General features: G+C 38.6%; 1 protein-coding gene across 8 annotated transcripts in view; it reads right to left on the bottom strand.

Annotated features, from left to right (window-relative positions):
- Nucleotides 1–3,853: 3,853 nt before the first annotated feature.
- Nucleotides 3,854–24,016, bottom strand: part of CSNK1A1 (casein kinase 1 alpha 1) — a 39,083-nt gene continuing 18,920 nt past the window's right edge. For 2 of the 8 annotated variants that reach the window (XM_033139904.1, XM_033139912.1), the window contains 6 exons: nucleotides 20,160–20,299; nucleotides 19,172–19,250; nucleotides 18,667–18,741; nucleotides 18,340–18,446; nucleotides 17,046–17,194; nucleotides 13,999–14,253 (listed from right to left, as the gene is read on the bottom strand). In XM_033139904.1, the coding sequence (XP_032995795.1) occupies nucleotides 14,243–14,253; nucleotides 17,046–17,194; nucleotides 18,340–18,446; nucleotides 18,667–18,741; nucleotides 19,172–19,250; nucleotides 20,160–20,299 (561 nt within the window). In that variant the 3' untranslated portion in view covers nucleotides 13,999–14,242. Of the gene's footprint in view, nucleotides 5,347–10,372; nucleotides 10,422–13,998; nucleotides 14,254–17,040; nucleotides 17,195–18,339; nucleotides 18,447–18,666; nucleotides 18,742–19,171; nucleotides 19,251–20,159; nucleotides 20,300–24,016 lie in introns of those variants that run through there. The other 6 variants (XM_033139911.1, XM_033139907.1, XM_033139910.1 and 3 more) reach the window with 6 other exon arrangements.

The following is a 24,016-nucleotide window of genomic DNA, read 5'->3' as shown; positions in this document are numbered from 1 at the left end:
TGACTTAATTCAGAAGAGAGAGCTTGTTTATTATATAGTGGAAAAAATAAAAAGATTTCTATATTTCCAAAAGGTTTGAGTAACCAAGTCTAGAATTCTAACACTCTGCTCCTGCCCTTTTACTGACAGAACAGTGCATCTCAGGGCAATCAAGAATCCAAATTGAACTTCAACTACTTTTAACATGCCGTGCCCCATTCTGAGGCACTTGTAAATTCTTGCAAAGGCTCTCCTCTATTTAGTATTTTTTAAAATATTAAAAAAAATATCCTAAAGGGCTGATGAATCTGCTCAAACGCAGACCTAGGTTGCAAGAGTAGACCATTAAACAAATGGAAAAAATAAAATGAAGAGAATTAACGACAAATTAAGAAGAGGATGCTCACACAAAAAATGGAGGAAGACTTGGCCTTGCGCGCTTATGGAGGCATCTGAACAACCAGAGCAATGAACTTTCGCTTTCAGGATTATTTCCTCAAAGACAGCCATGTGAAAACTTCTTGCTGCAAGAGCTCCGTGTCACTTCAGAACATATACAACATACACAGTTAGGGAAGTTTTAAACAATGTTTACTTAAAAACAGGATGACATGGAGAGTATAGAACCTCTGAACAATACTACTTCAGTACAAAGCAAGTTTAATAGCCAGCAGTGGATCCAATCCTAGAATAAAGTTAGCTGACGGGTTTTCAGCATACTTGCTATCTAGCAATCTCTATTCACTTGGTAGCCCAGAAACATTTGAAAGAAAAGTTGAACTCAACTCAAATTCCTGAAGAAGAAGAAGAAGAAGAATTTGGATTTGACTCCAACAGAATCTCATTATTAATGCTAAGAAAAGCCTGGTTCCAACGCGACCACCAAACTGCAATTCTGACCACTGCGGACACAAAGGCTGTAAAGAAAAGGTGATTGATAACTACATGGTCTTGATGTGAATTGTTAAGGAATTAATTTGTAATGATTAATATTTTCTTAGTACATATCAAGAGCAGCTTCTGGCATACTTTTAATATTTTATTGTAAGGCAAGTGCTTGGGGAACCTCTAGCCTTGCTGTTCCATCTGTGTTAAAAGGTAGCTTGAAAAGATCTTTAATGTTTGTTGCAGTTGTTTAAAAATAAATAAGTAAATGGAGGAGGGGGAGCTTGAAAAGACCTGCCATGTTGCTAAATAATTTCTCGTTACCGGTGGATTCCTGTAACAATGTGACAACACAACCCATTAAAAATTCATAGTCTAGATTTTGAAAGTTTAATTCAACATTCCACACTTCTTGGCCTTTATTACATATAGCAATTAAGGCAACAGCATTAGCTTAGTGAACAGTTTTATCTGCACACTTCATTGTTCAGAATTCTTGGTTCATAGCAGGGTTGCAACATTTAGCCAACTGACCTAAAAGATGCCCACAATTAATTGCCCATTTTATTTAAACTTTTTCTCAGTGTTGACAATAGGTGCCATCTTAAAAGATGCATTCATCCTTTTGACACAAAGATTATGATTACGAGGGGTGCCTGTTTGAACAAGAATAATTTTAGAAGAGGCATCTTTTTAAAAAGTTGTTCCTTTTGAAAAAGGACTGCTCTGGTAGAAAGCTAGTCTGGCAGACTTGCCAGGATTTTAGGGTCAGTTTCAGTTGTTGTGGCCCGAGGGCAAGGTGCTGATAGGTGTCCAAGCCTACCACCTCTACCCTTGTCCACCATAGCAAATAAAACCTAGCTGGGAGGGCCTTATTGAGTGGGGTCCAGGAAGCGGTTAATGCTTTACTTAGGAAGACCATGCTCAGTCCTCAAAAAGGCAGTGGTGAGGCCTCTTCTCAAGAGACCCTCCTTGGAGCTGGAAGTATTGGATAACTGCAAATAAAAAAATATTATCAAATAAAAAGTTATTATTTTAAGATGTATTTTAATTAATGGATGTCTGTTTTTATGCTTATTGTGTTGTTTTTATGATGTTAGCCGCTCTGAGCCCAGCCTCGGCCGGGATACAAATAAAAATGTATCGTTATCACTATCACCTAGCCACAAATGTCTTTTCGGGGCAAGTGATTGAGTGAGTGGTGACTGGCCAGCTTCTGACCCATTTCAGTCTGGCTTTAGAAATTATTTCAGCTCTGAAATGGCCTTGGTCATCTCACATGACCTTTATCAGAAAAGGGGCAATCCTGCTGGTTCTTTTTCTCCATGGCCTTTGATACAATTAACCATAGTATGTGCCTGGCGTGCTCTGGTCCATGGGGTCACGAAGAGTCGGACACGACTGAACGACTGAACAACAACAAATGCTCCTGAATCAGCTCTGTGGGTTGCGAGTCAGAGGCACCGTATTACAGCGAATCTGCTCTTAACAGCAGAACTAATATTAGAGGGTAGCACTGGGAGACTCTTGCTCTGTCTCCTGGGAGTTATGCTGTGGAATCTGGCAGGGCACAAGTCTGTCCCCATGCTCTTTACTATCTCTTGGAAGCTGTTATCTGGAAATTTGGAAGTAAAATGGCATTAGCATGCCAATGACACACAACCCTATCTCTCCACTTCATCTGAATCAGAAGAGGCCGATTCAGGTGCTGGACAGATGCGTGGAGGCAATGGGCTGGATGAAGGCCAATAAACTGAAGCTAAACCAAGGCAAGACTAACTGTTTGGGAAGTGAGGAAGATTGCCTGTTCTGGGTGGAGTTGCAATCCTTGCTTAGAGATGGTCTTGGGGGGGGGGGCAATGTTACCTTGAAGCCTAGGTGGTGCCAGTGCCAAGGAACACCTATGCCTAGCTACAGTTCTTTTTAGCTACAGTACCACTACACGCATCCTCTTAAATAGACTATTGTGCTGTTCTCTGTGTGGTGCTGCCCTTGAAAATAGTCCAGAAACTGCAGCGAAGCAGGATCCTGTAGCAGTGATTCTTTAAGGATCAGCATGGGCTGCCTGTTTGCTACCAGCCCAATTTAAGGTGCTGACTTTGGTTTAGGGCACAAGTACTATTAAAGTACAGGATGGCAGGAAGGATCTGCAGGAGAGGCCCTGCAGGATCTTCTCTGTTGTGGCACTCCAGGTGTGAACTGCCTCACCAGAGATATGGCACTGTCCCCTATTTTAGGCATTATGTAAGACATTTACAGTATTTGCCCTGACTTGTGGATTTGGATTACTGCTTGATTGTCAGAATTTCTATTTCTTGATATTTTGTTTTCATATCTGTTCTATAGTTCTTGTACTGGTTTGTGAATTTTCATATATTGCTATGCACCCCTTTGCAAATCTTCAGATTGAAGGCTGAATGTAAACTTAAAAAATGATGACGTTAATGCTACTTATATACAAATTTGTTCCAATTTATTCAGTGAAAGTTATGCAAACAGACTAAGATTTCTTCAATCAGGTGATAGCTGTCGCTAAACAAGTCAACTGGCTTTCAAGTTGAACTTTTATCTGCTATTCTACCTGTTTCCTATCATTCCCTAGAGAGACTGAAAAATGCATCACAACAGCTAGACATACCATACATTACCCATGGTCTCTGCAGTATAACCCATTTCAATCATTTCCCAATTCTTGAGCGATTTAGGAGCTTTTGTTCGGTCTGCATTGTTTTAAAGCGAAGGTAAAATGCCCAACTCACTTATCTGAGCTAACCTGCATGTAATATACCTGTACATAACATTCCACAAATTGTTCTTAGACTATGCATCTTGAAAATGTTCTTGTTCACATGACCATAAAATACCTGAAAATTCAATTTGTGGAAAAACAACTGTTCAAGAGCTTCAGTGTCCAGCATAATATGCACTGCAACCCAAACGCGTAAGAGGTCCGAAAGTCATAAAAACCATGTACACAATAGGCATCTGGCAGAATTTTCAGACAACTTTTAAAATTTATTCTGACATGCTATAAAGGAATAAGTTACACTGTTAGACGAATCACCAGCAGTAAGAGTATCTTTTAGCTGGATTAGAGTGAGGATAGCCTAAGGCAGTAACCCATGTGAACACTGCACACCGAGATGCTGCCTGAGAACAAGAGTAAATCTGGTCATATCCACTTCACAAGAACTTGAAAAGAAAATTCCTCCTTTTAAAATCCTCCACACACTTCCATTTTAAATCTTCAAAGCTACTTTTGCAAATTAGTCCAGCCAATGCAAGACAATGGCAAGGCTTGTGAGCTGCTGTGATGGGTCTGAAAAGATGCCTTTATTTTTTATCCAGTCTTTTGTTACAGTGGGCTGGGTATCGATGCAACAGATTATAAAAATGCAAGAGCGCCCCTCCCCATCAAGAAAAAAAATACAAAATTTATTGAAAAACAAAAGTGAGGAAGAGTTACAACACTAGATCTAAAATGATTAAGAAATAGGACTTTTGCTTTAACAAATGGCCTTGTAGTTGCCCATTTTAAAAAAGGGTGGTGTCTAATTTAGATTGCAAATTATCAAGGCAAATTTAAAAAAAAAACCTCATTTCCTTACAGAAACAGTTTAGTTTTTAATGAACTTGTAAACAAAAAAGCTCCTGTTTCCAAAATAAAAACAAAATTCGTTCATATAGATGTTTACAGTGATTACATTTATCTAAACAACTTACATACAAGTTTCAGTTGTAAGATGTTAACTAAATTTGTGACAAATATGCTGTTTCTCCTTTTATACCAAGAACATTATAGAGTTAATGCAGAGTCCTAAAGATAATCTAGTAGTCGCTAAGTTTCTCATAAGTCTTCACTTTAGATGCTGTTACTTCTAGCACAGGTAAGCAGGCAGAGTCTTTCATAGGCTTAAAAACTGGAATCTTTGGTTACTACCATTGTCAGCTGGCTTATGTCACTCAAGACACCAGCAATTTTAAGAATGTTTTAAGTGTACAGCTTTCAAAACCAGGGAGGAATACCCAGAAAGAGTGCACAATTGTGAGCATTTACAATTTACCACAACTGTTCCTGAAGACTTGTTCATGCCATTCTTCCAAAACAATGAGATCTCATAAGCAGTGTAGTTCAAAGTAAAAAGGTTACAAAAATTGGCATATGCACAATTCTTTCCACCACTTGTGTGTCAACTATTCAGTTAAACTTTTCCACTTGAAAAAATGCAATAGAAAACTGGACACCATGTTTCACTATCTCAGTAATATTCACAATTACAGCTGCTACAACTCAAAGCTGCAGCATCAACGGCGCTGCCCAGAGCCAGTTTATACTGAAATTAAGTTCTTTACATCAAGTAGATGGTTGCCCACAACCACTGGCAAGTGTGTTTATGAACTAAAATTCCTAGGATTTGGGGAGTGATAGATCCTGCTCCATTCTGCTCTGCTTCATCTGTTCTCTTCTTCATGCTCAAAAACCTGGAAAGCAAACAGAACACTTTGATATTTGGAAATAAAGAACAGCCACTTGAGTGGAAGGCTTTAAACAAACATTATGGCCTTCGAAGGAAAATGCTACTCAATTCAAAATTACAGACTTAAATCCGTGCTTGACTGGGTTTGTTTGATAGCAGCCTTGCCCCATGTAAAAAGAGTCCTACTTGTACACCAAGAGAAAGGCATGCAATAATTCACATTTTCCTTAAGGCAATGCTACTATTGGCCACCAGTCTTAGCAATGCATCATCGCTATTCATAATCCAACCACCATTAGTGAAGTATGATATTCCTTGATACATTCATGCTAGGGCTGCTTACAATTAAGTTTTAGCTCATTAACTACTTTTCTTTTAGCCAATTACATTTAAATAGATTTGCATGTTTAGGATACTGGAAACTGGTCTGTTAGAAAGGCCACTAGAAGTGGCCTTCTCTCATATTCTACATTAACAAAAAGTGGCCCTTGAAATAACTAGTATATTCTTAACTCAAGTCCAACTGATTCAAGTTGCTGCCTATCCATTGAATGAAGCTTGCAGCCCTGATTCATGAATGTGCAAGGGAATAGACTGTAGACTTAAGAGCAGCAGTCACATGGTTTATGATGCAATCCTATGCATGTCAACTCAAAAGCAAGTCCCACTGAGTTCAATAGGGCTTACTCCCAGGGAAGTGGGTACAAAAGCTGGAAACTTACAAGTACTTGTTCTCTACATAAGAAAAACATTGTCACTTGGGATAATTGTTTTATCTGTGCTTGAAACTGTGGATATATAGATTTTGCCGCGCACCACTACAAATAATCCAAAATGTGGGTCTAAGAAAGAGACTCAAGGGATGGTTGCCACCTGCAACCAGGATTGAGAGACTTGCTTAAACAGCCAACATCTACAATAAAACATAACCAGTACAGATTGCTGTAAAATCAAGCCATGGTGTGTGCCTGCAGCAAAAAAAAAGTGAACAATGCTTTTGCTTTTCTACTGTTCATATACACATGTATCCAGCAATTTCCAGCAGCATCCATTCTTTCAGAAGGAATGTACAGTCTGGTCCTTGCCAATGAGCTGAGTCAGAGAGATATCTTTTCTGAATGAAAGGGAAGGTATGTCACATCAAAGTACTCGACAAATGTTTCAAATAAAGAAATTTTAGTCTGGCCACAAGCAACCCATTTAAGAGTTTTATTTAATAGTGATTTCTCATCTAATATAGCTTTGTGGTTTCTCAAATTGTAAGAAACACTACTGGGATTAGCAGCACAGAATGGCAGTTGCAGACTGCTGATGAACATTTAGCAGCATTACGTTCGGCTTAATAGTCCTTACAATTAAGTTGCAATACTGCTAAATGATGCAAAGTTTTGTTTGACTGCAGCTGTTCAAGTTAGGAAGTTATGAAACTTAATTCTGCATATAAACCCAGTAATGTTTGCTAAATCACATTTATTCTAAATCCAAATTGTTTACATCTATTTAAATGCCCTGTACAGTTTCCATAAGGAATCTACCCAATCCAAATATATGAAGGAAGCCATCAAGAGTAGACAAAACTCTAATATCAGACTAGGGAAGGAATTTTAGGAAAACACTGGTGCTAAGCTTATTCTTCATGATAAATGAGTTACTTTTTTATCAGTTCCACTGAAAATATGAATAATTCTCATACATTATACGCATTATTATACACATACATGCTCAAGGTTTCCTAAAGTAACCATCACACAGATACATACAAAAATGCATATAGCTGTATAAGAATACATGTGTTAATAAAATTATGCTGCAGAAATATGGTACCACATAGGACTTGTGTGCATTGCAAGTACAATATACATTTTTGTGTGCATAATTCTGCGTATAATTAGGCTTTAAAAGTAACTGTTAATGGGTAAGTGGCTCAGACATAGTCTCAGGTATTGAACACCTGCCTATCTGATGCAGGCAAAGCTCAATTAGGTTGGAACAAACCATTTCCACGTATAAATCCATTTAAAACCAATTTCTCCTCCATCTCTATTTCTATTTCTATCTCCATTGACACTGAAGCAGCAATCATTTTATAAAAATAAGCTATATACACTATTGCCCTTCATTCACAATCTCCCTTCATAATGGCTGTTTGTACTGCTGGTATGGCAGAGAATGAATATCTACATTTTAGCTGTTGATGGGACTCAAACATAAAACACAAAACACTGACAACACAGCTTCTGTGAGGGAAGTGAAAAACCACCTTTCCTTTTCCAGAGAAAGGGATGGGATAGTAGTGCAAAAGCAGGGTGAATTATGAGACCAATCAGCAGTAGTCTGGCTTTTAAAAGAATGATAAATTATAGAAACAGATTCCTCTAGAAAACAAGAGGAAGTTGGGGTGGGGTGCGGGCAGAGACGTCTCACACAGCAAACTCTGTTACTGAAAAACAAAGGTTTCGGGAAGGACTTTATCTCACATTCATTTAAAATAAATATCTATATCTATCTATCTATCTATCTATCTATCTATCTATCTATCTATCTATCTATCCATCCATCCATCCATCCATCCCTGGACAAATATCCAGTAGCACACAAATAGGCCTTGGAAGTTTTTTGGTGAGCCTTTTCCTATTTGGAATGAGGTGGATTTGTGTTCTACTCAGAGGCAACTTCTTTCAAGCTATTCCTGAATTACATTTAAGCAGTCAGTAACCTTTACATTTTCTCTTCCCCCCCCCTCCCAATTCCTTACTGGGACTGAATGGGAGACCTCTACTTCCTATGACTATTATTTTCTCCCTGGGTATGGAGAAACGGTCATCCCCATGCTAGCTGCTTTCCTGGGGGAGAGAATTTTCCCACTTTTGAATGCAATGTTGTGTCCTGTTGCTATAGAGCTTCAGTATCAGCAAAACAGAACTGCCTGCTTTGGTGACCCGCCATTTGCACACCATAGCATCTTGCTTCGTAGGCTGAGAAGCAGTTGTCAAAGAAACTCCCATTAGTCTGTATAACCAGGCAAGGACATGATCAGGATAACTGCAGAAAAGGACCATCCAGAAAAATACAACTGACTGGAAATTGCTGGCAAGCTTTTTCCTCACAGCTCGAAATTTGTTCTCCCGACTTCCATTACAGCTCTTGAGTAATATATGAAGATTGTAAACCACTCGGAAATAGATTTTCAAACTACAACTACACAGGTGGATTCAGTGGCAATTTTCAAAGGACACTGTGCCAACATCCATGAACCAGTATGATGTTTAATCTCCAATAACTCCTCATTTTAGTATGCAGCCACAAAGGTTGTGAGGGAAGAGCTTCTTAAAAGAATTTTTAGCTCAGTATTTCCTAGATGGTCTGGAATTCAGCATGTTAATTTTAAAGTGTGCAACTATAACCTTCTCTTTTATTCAGGTAGTATTCTAGCAGAACTTATAAACAGTCACATTTTACTAGTAGATTCACAATTTAAAAATTACTAAAATCCATTTTAAGTTAAGATGTCTTAATGTAAGCCATAGTTAACTACCCCATTCCCAACATCTTAAGTATTGGCAGTTTTCCTATTCATTCCTTAAACTTAAAGCTTCTTTAATCATAAGCATGTCTTGGGCTCCTCCTCACAGCTTCTGATAAACTTTTCTATATTCAGGAGATGATCTACTGTGCTAGTATTTCTTTGGGGAGCTGCAACCCAGTAGAAAAATCGTTAATAGCCTTGTGTGGGTGGAAATATCTCCTGGTTGTTTGTGGAGATCTTTGGAACCAGCTTTTAATATATTCTGTTCCCTTCAGTAATGTTGGAATTGTGCAACAAATAAGATAAACTAATGACACACTGGAATTCCTTTCACCTCTGCAGAATGTAAATATTCTTATAATCCAGGTCATAAGATTTGGGGCAATTGTTTCATGGCTTTCAAGACTACCACCTACTAAACTTTTAGTCTGAGTAGAGATTGGAAGTTTTCAAGTATTCTATCATTTGCCCTCTCCACTCTTCTGCACATTTGCATGTTGCACAGCTGAAATCACTATTAATCAGAAAGTTGGCAGCAACCCACAAGCTCACTGTCTGTTGGTCTGAATTAGTCACTTAATTCTGACTGTCCTCAGTATTAAACTACAGTACTAAACTTCAAAGGACTAAAAAACAAACACTCTTTGCTGTAGAGCATGTAGTCATAGTGGGAACACTGGAAGTTTTGAAATGGAAAACTATCTAAAGTTGCGAGATTCTATTTCCTCACCCCTCCACACACAACTGTATCTGCTCCAGGGGGCGCTGAACTCTCTAAAGCAGGTTTTGTAGGCATGCAGGGGGCTGCAAGGAGGTGGAGAGGCATAGAAAATCCAATTGTATGAGTGGAAGTCCATTCCACTAGCAGATAGGCACAAATGGGCATCACCCAGTATTTCTACTAATGATTGCTTTAGACCAGGCATTGCCAAACTTGGCCCTCCAGATGTTTTGGGACTAAAATTCCAATCATCCCTGACCATTGGTCCTGTTAGTGAGGGAAGATGGAAGTTGTAGTCCCAAAACAGCTGGAGGGTCATGTTTGGCCATGCCTGCTTTAGGCTATACAACTGGCTGGAGTGTTTTTAAAAAGCTACTTGCTTCAGGATGCATAACAAATATAGTTGGTGTGCATTTTTAAATATGCAGCCAGTTCATAGGCCTTAGCATTAGAGGTCCGGTATGATACAAGGGATATGGGATACCTAGTTATTATTAGCAGTACTGATAGAAGTCTTCCCTCAGAAATAAGTTAGAAATAAGTTTACAATTTTAATCTTCCGGGTTTAACTCCGCTCTTCAGAATTAAGTTTTACAGAATCTGCAGGAGGAACCATCACCAATATAGTTACATAGCTATGACATTTGTTTTTTGAGAATGTGCTTTCTGTTGTTCAGAAATTAACACAACTAAAGTAACTCAAGACTTGACAAACTGCATTAAAAACAAAAATCTACTTAAGTGTATGAAAACATTTCAAAATTGTTTTATTAATGAAATTACCTTAAATGTGTTGATTATACGTAAGACAAAACTTGAACTCTGCGCTAATCTGAAACCAAAAATAATAATTAAGGCAAAAGCTATTCTGAGCAAAAGCATCTATATGTACTAACATTAGGAGAAAAGCATTTACTCCACAGTAAAAGCTTTGAAGTAATATTTCTATGCTTCTTGAAATCAGTTAGCAGAACTCCTGTGGATAGTAGAGGGTACAGGATAAGAGTCAATGTCACTTGTACGACTCATTGTTCTGCAATAACCCATGCTTGACTTGACATTATGCAGTTAGAGACTATAGACCACTAGCTCCAGGCACACTGGCATTTAATATATACAGTAGTTTGTCATCTTCACTTAGTGAGGAAAAACTGCAGAGGCACAAGCCCAGTGGTATCAAAGAAAAAAGCTTTATTTAGTTCAGGTGACAATCTTCTAGTTTTCAATTACAAGTTTAAATTGATAGTATAATGCTGACCAAAACTTAGCAATTGGCCCACTGGGTTTCTATTTTGAAATTAAGGAGGCAACCTCTTGACTGTACTATAATTAAGGTTACTGAAAGGAAAGAAAACCTCCACTGAAATGTAAATATATAGAAGGAGTGACCTAAATTAATCATTACCACTCACTGGGCCTGGCCTTGAATACTATGGAATTAGCAGTATATGTATACTGCAGACACAGACATTTAATAAGTTAAATATGGTAGAAAACACCATACGTTAGATCTTTTAAGCATCAGAGTCTGGTAGTGGTTTAGTACATAGAAGCCTTCATTTAAAGATTTTACCTTTTCCAGAAAGTCGTCCCCCACCCCCCCCCCCACCCCAAGTTTCAGACTTTCAACAATATTGCAACATAAGAACTACTGTTGCAACCGCTCCTTGACCAAGTGCATTGCCACTGCCTTTCCCATTACTACCAATGTGAAAAACAAAGGGAAGCCTACTAAGTAGCAGGTAGCACAATATTTTTGTCCAAATTAAGGCTGACTCCCAGTGGTATGCACATCACTGGCTTACAGCTGTGTGAACACCTCTCCATTGAAGAGCACGGTCTGAGGTGAAATTAGAAAACATGCAATTTCTATAACTGCGCACATGCATGTCATCATGAGATGTTGCAGTTAAAGTGATGTCACCCTTCAATATCCCTCCCCATACTGTTCACATTCAGAATCCCCCACAAAAAAGAAAACTGTCTAGAAAGGTAATATTGAGAGAATAATTTGTTATTGTGTTGTTAGATGCTACAATTCTATTAGCTTTCTTACTCTGATAGCTCTTAACACATTACTTCAGCACAGCCTTTACTTGGCTCCTGCTGCACTTAGCTTTTCCCCAAAGAGCAGTGCACATCTGAATTTCCTTTCTCAACTGAGCAATACTTTCAAGTTTCCTTAGTTCTACCTGGAGAAAGCTTCCCTGCACTTCAACTGGTTGCTTAAATATACTTGGTGGTGCATATTCACACACAATAAACTGACTCACTTTCTAGTCTGAACTGAACTTGTGAGACATACTCCAGTTATAGTGTATAACCTTTATTAAACCCTACAACTTTCTTGGAGGTAAACCAGCTACTTTCAAATCACATTGGAGTGGCTATTGTACAGGACCTAAAAGGGGTTAAACACAAACACCGTATCTAAGATTTTGTATCTAGGATACTGATGTCCCCATAGACAAAAGAGTTTTTTGTTTAGCAAACCAGGCTTCCTATGTTTCCATGACCATCTTTGTCTGGCTACATTCATATTGTTCTACAGAGGGTACTGAGCCAAACTAAATACTAGCAAAATCAGAAGTGAAACTAAATACTCCTCCAAAGGTGCATACATTTTGCTACATTAAGGGGGGAATCAGCTCCAGTCTGCAGTGGTATTTGAGAGATGAGGTTTACCAGTTGAAACAATTACCAGTCAAGAAACAAAGCAAAACAAGATAAAAAAAAATAGTCAAAGCCAACTCTTAGTGGCCACAGATGTGTCTAGGTGTTTTAGGAGTTGGGTTGGATAGAAATTTCATCTGAATACACAATGCACAGTTGAATACAAGCATAAAACTACTTCTTGCACTGCCTTTCTATGTACCTGAATGAAGGTAAACTGACAATTGTGACAATTCCACTATCTAAATATATTAACGGAATCCTTTCATTCTTAAAATGCAGTTAACCACAAGCCTGTGGCTGTGATGAACTAAGCAATATTGAACTAAACAGAACCTTCAAAACTATATAGGTAGATATGAAACTTTCCATATAATACTTTTTATTAAGTGGCTTTTGGTACATTGTTTATTTAATAGATTAACTCTTTGCTTATAATGTTTATTAGATAACATAAAAAACCAAGACTATTTTTTATTAAAATACAAACTCAAATAGTGTATAATTTCCTATTTACAATGTCCTTCAAATAAAAACCATCAACCCATTTATAGACTGGAACAACGAAAAAAAAATTGCTTTTTCATTTCCTAGGTCATTTTTCATCTTTGACTGCAGAATTTCAAATGAAGCCAATAGCACTCTACCTGCTGAGGCGGCTTTGCTGTGAAAAGCTGGTTTAGTTCTTGGGGAGGGGGGACTTGTGTCTCCAGATGCTTAACAAAAGCTTTCACCAGTTCACTGGAGTGAGTGGCCTTCTTTAAAAAAGTTAGGGAACAGATATGTATACCTTGAATAGCCAACATCTAGCGCTGAGGTTACAGGTGAGTTTACTGAAGAAAGCTTATGTCACAATGTCTTATTCAGTCAGGCATCTAACCTGCATTCAGGGTTAAAATATAGGCAAGGAAGATTAAGTTAATTTAATGTTTGATTTATATTGCAACTGAATTCTGTTGGCACATTTTTCTTCAAGATCGTGGTCTTCTTTTCAAATTTTTGACAGCATCGGTAATCTTTGTGTAACACAAGTGATGAATTAGACTTCAAGATTCCAAGCAGTCTACCTTTTTTCCTTCAGAAAATGATGAAAAGTTGCTAATTCCATCTGTGTGGTAATTGTTTTCTTCAAAATGCTCATTAGAATAGGCCAGTTCATAAACAAACTGTGCAACAGGTCAGAACAGTCATCTGACGTCAGCTGTATCTTGGGGAAGAATTAGTTTAAATCCACCTGCTCTCTTCATTAAAGTCAAAGCAAGTTGGCTGTAGAAGTAGTTTGAAATTCAGTGTTTTCTTCATCTCAGAGATACTCTTCTCTTTCATCAACAGTCTGAACCTATGCATATTTGCTCAGAAGCCCTACCTGTATTCAGTGTGGCTTATTTCCAGTAGCCTAAAAGATCCATTAAATAAAACCTGTGGCATTTCATGTTTCCTCCATCATGCAGATTTTATGCAATGTACATTTGCAGCATTGCTTCTGGCTGCTGCAAACTCTAAGTTTTCACCCCTACCTCTCCCAAGTTGAGTTCCTAACATCAGATATTCTGAAAAATAAATCCAACATCTGCTTTCAGCTAAAGAGCTTTTTGCTGAATCATTATGTTGCTCCACCCAGTAAGACAAGCTAGCAAGTTTCCAATCTTGTTTTTTTTTTTGCATACTACTCACACTCAGTAACTTTTCAGCAATGGCTATTTTGACTTATGAAATAAAAGCCTGGTCATAATTACTGACCTGTGCCAATAAAGATTTTATTCTGATCACCCACAAAAGGGTTAGTTGCACTAACAAACAGAGCATTTTTCATCAACTACTATTATGAAATCATCCATGGTTCCAATTGGATGAAGATATCTTGTTTGAAGCATGCAGTTTATTGTCCAATATGTATTTAAGTTGCAGCACTGCTGGTTTTGGTGGCACCAGCAGATGACTATGAAGCTGTAGATGTTGCAAACGGACAGTTATAACCTCTTATATGGACCCTGAAACAAAAACAATGAAAAGTCAACTTCTGTAATTCAGTACACTTGCTTTAATTGTAAAATTTGCCAGACCCATTCTTTAACAAAGACACACACACACACACACGTCCATAGAGCTGGGATATGCTTAAAGCACATAGGAATTGGGTTTATGGGAAACTATTACCGGTACATTCTGCGGAGCTGTTGTGCTTTAAACAAGGAATGTTTGCTATGAATAAGGGATGTGACCATCCTTTAGGACAACAATGTTTGGTCTGCTGTGGATGTCACTTCAAAATATTTACAAGGAAAAAGCCAAATATAAGCTCATATTTAACAATGTGCCAGCCCTCCCAAAAGCAAATTAAATAGTGGTTTTTTTCACTATGGCATAACAAGTGTTGCACAATCTTCAACCAGAATATTTGCTTATGCCGAACAATCAATAATATCAGAAGTCCTACAGCAGCAGCAAGAGTGCAATTAACATATTCCCATAAATTCAGTAATTAATTGTACATTGAAACTCCAAAATAATCTACCCCAATATGCTCTGCTTATATCAGCACAGCAATATGTGGGTACAATAAATAAGAAAAGTGCAAAAATGTTTACTAACCAGTTGATCCAGAGTGTTCACATAGGTCCACATCATTTGAAGTCATTTCTTCTTGAGAAGCATTTCTTATAACATTTCATTCTGAAAACCAGGCCTTGCTTCTTTGTCCCAGTTTCCATTTAATACACCCCCTTGCTTATTTTGTTTAACAATGGAAGAATTTATTTTCCAATAAGAGCCTTCTATTTGCCAGAAAGACATGTAACAGCTAATTGTGACCAACCCTATATGCTAAGAAGAGCAAACAAAGCTGTCCTTTCCCTACCTGCCTTGAGCTTCTTCTCTGTGTTGCATCCACTCCTCTGCCCCAACTCAGAATAACAAAATAGCCAGCAATCTCAAGTTTTGTTCAACTCACATTCCTCTGGCCCTACAGAATTATTTGTACTTGGTGGAGAAATGCGAAATTAGTGCTTTCTGCTGTCTGTCTCCCTTTCCTCATGTAAAGGCACTGATCAAGATTATCTACTTTAAGATTAAGCGGACTTTTCAGAAGCATTGGCTTATTACTGGACAGATTATTTTTTCCATTTTATGAAAAATAGTAATTCAAGTTCAGCTGGTAAGAGTAACAATGTTTACCATTTGTGAATTGAGCAAATTGCAGTATTCAAGGACTTGAGACTACAAAATAGGACTTACAAGGCAACTCAAGTGAACTCAGTGGATGATATGGCAAAACATGGGTTGTTTGTCTGCTAGAGCCAAGAATTGGATGCTAAAATCTATGAAGACTTGTAGCCCCTTTGGCCCAGACCTCTTTGTTCCACTCTATTATCTTTTGACCATGTCTGCCCCACGGATACCAGGATGCAAACCAATTTCAGCAGGTAAGTTCACTTTATTCCACGTTAAGTACAGGTAGGTACAATCATCACAGTCTTGTCCCAAATTGCTTCAATGAAGGCTTCTCTTCTCTTCAGACACCCCCGTTTCTGGCATTTTTGGAGACTCTGCTTCTCAAGAAGAGTGAAGTCTTCACTAACTCATAGACCTTCATTGTCCCCCTTCCCCCTTTAACACCTTATTCAGAAGACAAGTAGTGAATGGCTACGCTTCAAATGTGTTAAGCGCACAATACAATTTGAGAGATTTTCTACTATTTCCTTCAGCACATTGTGAGCTCCACCTCATTCTTTCTTGTCTGGAATAGGTGTATTCCACTCCCCCCACTAGGATTGTTTTTCAGACTCTTCATTCAAGGACTGGCATGATGGTCCCCTATGACAGGTACAACCCTATCCATTCCCACCACAGGTTGGCAGCAGGTTCAGCTCCTAGGTATCTTACTGCCCCACTTTCCTGCTGTAAAATGGGTTCCATCCTGTGCATCACCCTGAGAGATCTTGGAACCCCCATTCTGGGAAGGAGCAGAGTGAGCTCCTTTGTGGGTAACAAGCCAACCTGATAAGAGGACATGGCTCAGCTATAGCCACAAAAGCCCAGGATATACAGTACTGGGCTTTATTTATTAAGCTTAGGGCAGAATTTCTCCCATGGTTTGGTCTTCATAGAAAACCAGTTTAAGAGGTGTCAGTGTTGAAAACTAATTCAGTTTTCATTTGAATCCACATTTCAACAAAAGCAAAAGCTTAACGTAATGGACAGTTAAAATTCAATTTAAATTAAGAGTCCCCTTATTAGTTCACCCCACAGGATAATCCAAGCCTGTATTTGTAATTGAAGATGGAAAATTAACACTATCTATGCCAAGGAATAAAAATCCATCACACAAGTGCTTTAGGCAGAACTCCAAGTGAGATCATGCCTAGTTTTCCATCTTCATTTTGGATGCAAGAATAAAGGTACCCATACCAAAGCTTCTAAATGCTGACCCAATAGAAAAAGTAAACAGAAGGCTTTCCTCTTAAAAAGTGTTAGGTCTAGGATTTTGGATCATACTGTTTGTCATGTTCCCAACACCAAGCCAGTTTTGAAGAGGGGTTAATGCGGGAGCAGAAGATGCAGTGGTTAAAATGACCCAACATCCCCAAAGAAATGATATGAAAAACAAGGACACTTGGTTTAAAGTTAGTAGTCAAATTTTCCAAGGACGTCCGTTTTCTTTAATACTAAATAGCCAAATGTATGTTTTTAATGGCCTCCTTGATCTAACACTTAGCTTCACCGACATCCAAATTAGTGTTTATTATTTTTGGACTGTAACGTCACTTGGTTCTTGGCTACTAACCTTTCATGTTACTCTTGGATTTGTCAGTTTGCTTGCCTGTGGGGGTTTGGGCTTGTTGCCCCTGCCCACTGGAAGAGGCTGCCTGCTGTGCTGCTTTCTGCTTTAACATTGTCCAGTCAAATGTGTAGTCATATTGGTGATTCAGAGTCCTAGTGAGCAGAAAAAGAAAAAGAAAGCAGAATATTCACTGCAATGCAATACCTACATTGCCGTTATATAGCAGACAAATTTTTACTGAAGCATAAAATTAATAATGCTTTGTAAAATACTTGAAGATTGAGTAGTGTGGTGGATTAATAATTAAAAATCTGTTCGCAGCAAGCTTGAAAGCCACTTAGCAGTCATTTACAGTTACAAAGTATTGGCCAAGATCCAAAGAGCCCCATACATGAAATGTAAAGCACCTCACGTGCTAGTGCGGGATGAAATAATTGATCTCTGCACCCAGTTCCCTTCCTCCATCTGGCTACCTATCCATGCTCTGAGGCAACCACCCGAAGCTTTATGGAGTACTAGAAAAAAAATTGGGTGAGTGTGCAGACCATCACATGTGACACTTGGGATCTTGGTCATTTTCTATTATAATAGTCTGCATTAAAGGTGTACTCCATTTTGAGCAATTCAACATTTATAAACAGTAAGGACAGCTTACACTGTAATTAATGTACAATTTACACATACAAACCAGCTTGAACCTTGGGTAGTAACATGAAATTTCAAATACAAAACCATTTTAGTATACAAGGACCAATCCCCTTCCCAATATGTCCATATTATTTCTAAAACACAAGGCCTACGTTCATCCAACCAGCTTATAAATTTGGGGCAAATTTTGCTTACAACCCCATTGCCCTGGGAAATGTGACATCATGAAGTGTTATTGCAGCCATATATCTTCAAATGTTGCTTGGCTTTCCACTCTTAACAAATCAAGTTAACTGAAGTGGTCATTGGAATAAAGGTAGTTTCTTCTGCTGAAATACTAGATTTGATCTTTTATAGATAATTCCTGCATTTACTCAATATAAAAAACAAACAAAAACTGACTCTGATCTGGGTGAGTGTTTGGAGGTAACGCATGTTATATTTGTTTTAAGTGCTGCTGGTGATAGGCTAATCCTCAACCAGATGAAGAGATTAAGGCTATCCTGGTGAGGGCTACTGTAATTCACAAGAACACAGGTTTCTGCTGAAGCAGATAAAAAGTCAGCAGAGCCATTTTTCTAGTTCTAAGCACTTGCTAGTTTATTACTATTATGCTCAAAGGTTTTGTGGTACCCTCAGCCCCACTCACCTGAAAAGGATACGGAATAACTGCCTCAGATACATGTAGTCAGGAGCCTCTTCAAAGCGCAAGCCACGACAGTAGTTCAGATACATTGCAAATTCTGCAGGAAAACCCTGCAAACAGAATTAGTCAAACAGTGACTTACAGAAAAGATTCTCGCAGGTCTTAAATGCAAGACATCAGTTCTGGAGTATTGCAAGTTTTGTTTTTTAAGAGCAGGAACACAAAGAAAATAATTTATACTGTGTCTTAAGAGTTCTTGGCTGCTTTACTAATGAAAAGATAGCTCCTTGCCAAAGCACTTTACATTCTTAACAACAGCATTTCTCTCACCTTACACAAAACTTCAACAGGAGTAGACATCTTCTTTTCACTAATCTTTTCATATTTCTGTTTCTTTGTTGCAGCCTGTGGAACACATGGATAAATATATGTGACACAAGCACAGCTGCAAATATCAGATGGACAGAACCTTGATGGCCAAGGCTTTATATGAAATCTCCAAGTTATATGAACTTTATATGAAATACATTGCAAAGGAAATGAAGGTCAATCTGGTATTAAGTTTTGAATGCAGCTGAATGCCATTTATTGCAGTCTAATGCCTACATCATATGGTTATTGTGGTGGCTGCATTTGGTATTTTTACCCATTAAGCATACTGTGTATGTTTTATTCAAGATATAAGGAGAAAACATTTGACACCATGGAGATATGAGGACTTTTTAACAATTTAGCCAAGTATACAGTACTATGTGTAGTAGTGTTCTCTACTACACTGGTGGGAGGGATGCATTGGGGGGAGAATATAAAACTCAAGTAAAATTTCATGATATACCTTTAATCCTTGCCACGGCAGGCTGGTTCTGTTAAAGTACATCAATACATATCCTAGTGACTCCATATCATCACGACGACTGTGGAGGGAGAGGCAGGTTTTTTTTAAAAAAAACTTTATACTTAAAAGGTATAAAAGCACTAGCATGGTTTGAAAGCAAGCTGGTGGTCAATAAAACTGCCAACATACCAATACATAATGTAAGTTATAAAACAGGTTAAAACAAACTTCTTTGTAGAAGAATTTTGAACTTATGCAGCCAGTACAACTTCAAAATTTACCTTTTTTGGAACAGATTTGCCCATACAAGGTTTACAACTATGTATATAGTACAGAACATCATAAACAGCATAACAGATTCCATTTTTCACCAACTAAAACACAAACACAAGAGTCTGCAATACAAATTTAGTTGTTCGGGTTCAATGAGATTCTACATTTGAATTTAGGAATGAGGACCTAGAAGTCTACAGTAGAAGCAGAATAGTACCACAAGATAGGAATGTGCTCTAAGCAGTGTTTAGCATTTTCAATGAGTCATGGAAATTTTCTTAGATGATATTATTCAGCCATCTTTCTAGAAGCAAGAACTAGGCAACTAAAATTTAAACAACCAAAATAGTTTTAAACATACTAAGAGAAAGCTCTCCCCATTCAAAACAATTGTCATACATAGAAACCCAAACACCAGCAGTATAATACTTTACCAAGACTACTGAACAGAATCTGGGTTTGGGGAATTTTACAGTGTGTCATCCAGATGGAAAGAAATGGATTGTTTTATTTGTAAAACAGGCTTTGACAGATCCAAGTTTACTGAAATTGTTATAAGGGAATAATTTTAACAAGAAGATACTAAACTGTTGAGAACCTTCATTTCTTAGCTAATTTCTTTAGCTAGAAATTAAAATTCATTTAGGTTGTCTCCATTAAAGATCCCAAATATTTACAACTTCTAGCATCATTAAAGAAACTGCTTGGACCTTACCTCTGTTCAATGCCGAGATGTGCATTGATGCTGGCGTATCTGGCTGTGCCAGTGAGATTTTTGTCTTCTCTATATGGTATATGTTGCCTTGTTCTGTTGTCCCGGTACTTTTTGGCCAACCCAAAGTCAATAAGGAATAACTTTTAAAAAAGAAAGAAATGGATTTAATGGATTCCAGCCGGTGCTTGGAAACTATACCCGTCTTTAAAATGCATTTGTTAGAAACATTGGATCTAACAAAATCAAGTTTAGTTAAGTTAAGCCTAAGAGGAGCACTGTCGTATGTATCATAACCAATCCAAACAAAGAACACTCATATTCCTAAATCGGCTAAGGAAAAACTTCATACTATACAGAGTGAGAATTAGGCTGTAGATTCTACACATACTTTACCTAGCAGCAGGCCCCATTGAACTGAATGGTGCTTACTTCTGAGTAGACCGGTATATGATTGAGTCATTGGTCTCAAACTTGGATATTAGGTAAAAAAAATTATGAACTAGGAAAAAGAGGCACAATTTCATTCAATTGTGTTCTGGCTTTAGTTTCTCAAATAAATTTGCTTTTCTGCCATTTACTTATTAGCTGACAGCTAATCTACTCAATTTTTTTCCATTTGCATCCCTGATGTTTTTGTTATTATTTTCCCAATCAGTCACTAAAAATTGTAACTTACAACTTGAACCTAAGTTTGTTTGTTTCTTCGACTCTTTCCTTTTGTTTTGTCTTTTTAGGCTGTCAGCTTGAGGGCAGAAACTATGTTCTTTTTAAAGTCATTTATAAGCTGCTCTGAGTACCTTTTTTGCTGAAGAGTGGGATTTTTAAAAAACCACTACCATATTTCACCGCGTAATGGTCGCCACTGCATAATAGTTGCACCACCCTTTGGGGTACCTTAAAATTAGTTCCAAAAGTATTCACCGCATAATAGTAGCAGGGTATAATTCTGATGCGAGCCGATGGTCGGCACAGCGGGCTCCTGAGGGGGTGAGGGTGGGAGTCTGGCCCTCGTTGGCTTGCCAGCTGAAGGAGGTGAGGCAAAGCCAGGCCCGAGCTGCTGCTGTTACTGCCACCGACTTGAGCTTGAGCCCCGGGGCCACCCCAGCCAAGAAGAGGAAGCAGCAGACGAGCAACCACCTCCACCGCCCATCCGTGACTCCTTCCTCCGCCTCTGCACAAGCGAATAGCATTGAAAGGGAATGAGAAACCCGGGAAGAAATAACTCTACTCGACCACTGATGCTGCCTCTTTTGACAGAACTTCGCACAGGGAGAAGGCAAGATCTCAAATGGAAAGGACAATGTCCATGCCGTTTGCTTTGTATTGCACCATTGCCCTCTTAAGGGAACCGGAGTCCATAGTGTGTTGTTGCTTCTTACAATTATTTCACCTCGCAAAGGTCGCCACTGTGTAATAGTTGCACCCTCCCCTTTTTAAAAGAAAAATCGGGATAAAAATGTGGCCATTATGTGGTGAAATACGGTAGTTAAATACATCCATGGTAGATTTCAACATTTGACTACCACAGGATAAACCTCTTACCAACTTTTCTATACCAAAGCAAGGTGCAATTCCTGAACTTCAATTCATCTCATCACAGACATCTCGACTAGTATGTGGGAAAGGCCCTTTATCTACAGGCCTTTTCTGGGGTGTATCCCCACTTGTAGAATGATTTCCCCAGGGAGGCTCAATATTTAGGGCACCAGGCAAAAACATTCCTGTTCTCCTAGGCCTTAGGCCAATTAAACAATCTAAAAGGTAAACGTAAAGGTAAAGGACCCCTGGACGGTTAAGTCCAGCCAAAGGTGACTATGGGTGCGGCGCTCATCTTGCTTAAGGCTGAGTGAGTTTGTCCACAAACAACTTTCTGGGCCATGTGGCCAGCATGACTAAACCACTTCTGGCGCAACGGAACACCGTGACAGAAGCCAGAGCGCACGGAAACACCATTTAACTTCCTGTCGCAGTGGTACCTATTTATCTACTTGCACTGGTGTGCTTTCGAACTGCTAGGTTGGCAGAAGCTGGGACAAAGCAATGGGAGCTCACCCCATTGCACCGATTCAAACCGCTAGCCTTCCTACCAAGAAGACCAAGAGGCTTAGTGGTTTTAATCACAGCACCACCCGCTCCCTTTTTAAAGCAATCTATAGCCTTTTAAACGGGGTGTGTGTGTGTGTTTTTACTATGGCATTTATTTTTTGTGTTTTTATATTGTAAACCACCCTGAAATCTTCAGATAAAGGGAGGCAGAGAAATATTATTATTATTATTATTATTATTATTATTATTATTATTAATCAGCTTTGGCTCTATGGAGAACAAGTTAGAAAAGACCTATACAGCTGCATCAATATATGTTTAACCATACTTAACTTTCAAAGTGTGCAAATTATTTAAATTATACTAAGTTTTTAAGTCAGGCTTCTATACCAAGTAAGCAGCAGTTTAAAGGGGAGAAATAAGTCTGCTTAAAACTTTCCAGAAGAGAACACCTGATAGAAAACTAAGTTCTAATATGCAAGATTGTGCTTAAAACCTCCCCCCAAAAAACTATTTCAAAGCAGTTGTCTTTTTCAGGTTGCCAATCCCTTTACGGATATAATTTGTAATTTATTTTCCTTGGTTTCTACACTTATCACAGTTCAATTGAGGAGTACAGAACCAAGAATAAGGACAGCAGCAATTAAAAAGAATTAAGAATTGTTTCAAGCTATGAGTGGATGCAGACAAAAGTTCTCTAATCATCCATCACAAATGAGTAACTGGAAGCAACTACATATTAAATGAACTACTGACCCAAATGAGTAATTGTCACAACTTGCAATTTCCACAGATATCAAATACTACTCTGAATGCCCTCCTCTCTACTAGCATAAATGACAGACTGCTTCACTAAAACTTGTTCAAATGTTGTCATGTACAGGTACCAAGATAGGGTCTTCAGAGTCGCATCTATGATGTAAATCAGGCATCTCCAAACACGGCCCTCCAGTTGTTTTAGGACTACAACTCCCATCATCCCTAGCTAACAGGACCAGTGGTCAGGGATGATGGGAACTGTAGTCCAAAAACAGCTGGAGGACCGAGTTTGGGGTGCCTGATATAAACGATCAAAATCTTATTACTAAAACTTCTTCCTGACAACAGTTTTACTGATAAATGCAATGGGAAAAAAATGGTCTTGATCTAAATGAAGATGCCATTTCAGACCAGCAGTTTGGGGCTTTTCCAAAATGCCTCTTTCCATACTAGCACAAAACAGGTGGTCTTCATTTCCATGTGAGTTTTTAGGGGAGAACTCACTTAAAATTACTCTCATGGGAACCTCAATCTTCAGTGAGGCTAGTGCACTAGTATGTGGCAGACTGGAAGACTAGACCAGGCAGTCAAACTCGGCCCTCCAGATATTTTGGGACTACAACTCCCATCATCACTAGCTAACAGGACCAGTGGTCAGGGATGATGGGAGTTGTAGGCCCAAAACAGCTGGAGGGCCCAGTTTGACTATGCCTGTACTAGACCCTGCATATTTATCATCTGCAATACACTCCTTCATTTCTGATAATTTTCACTAACAGAGTGTTTTGAAGCAATATACATTAGCAATTTGGATAATGTGAAGCACCCAATTCTGGAGATGAAAACATCCCCTCCCAACCATTTCTGAAAGAGTATGACAAGTGGCAAAGACTTGTTTTCCACACACCCTCTTCCATGACAATAAACCTTCTAAAGCTCAAGTTTGCAAAGTTTGCCTCTCTGCTGAGGAGGGTCTTGAAAAGGGATGTTACCAGGCAAGGAATAAGGCTGTGGAAGCCAAGCTGCTTCAGTTGCAAGTGGAGTACTATGGG

Source organism: Lacerta agilis, chromosome 2 (assembly GCF_009819535.1).
Source record: "Lacerta agilis isolate rLacAgi1 chromosome 2, rLacAgi1.pri, whole genome shotgun sequence".
Taxonomy (NCBI): domain Eukaryota; kingdom Metazoa; phylum Chordata; class Lepidosauria; order Squamata; family Lacertidae; genus Lacerta; species Lacerta agilis.
This window is presented reverse-complemented; position numbering and strand designations above follow the sequence as displayed.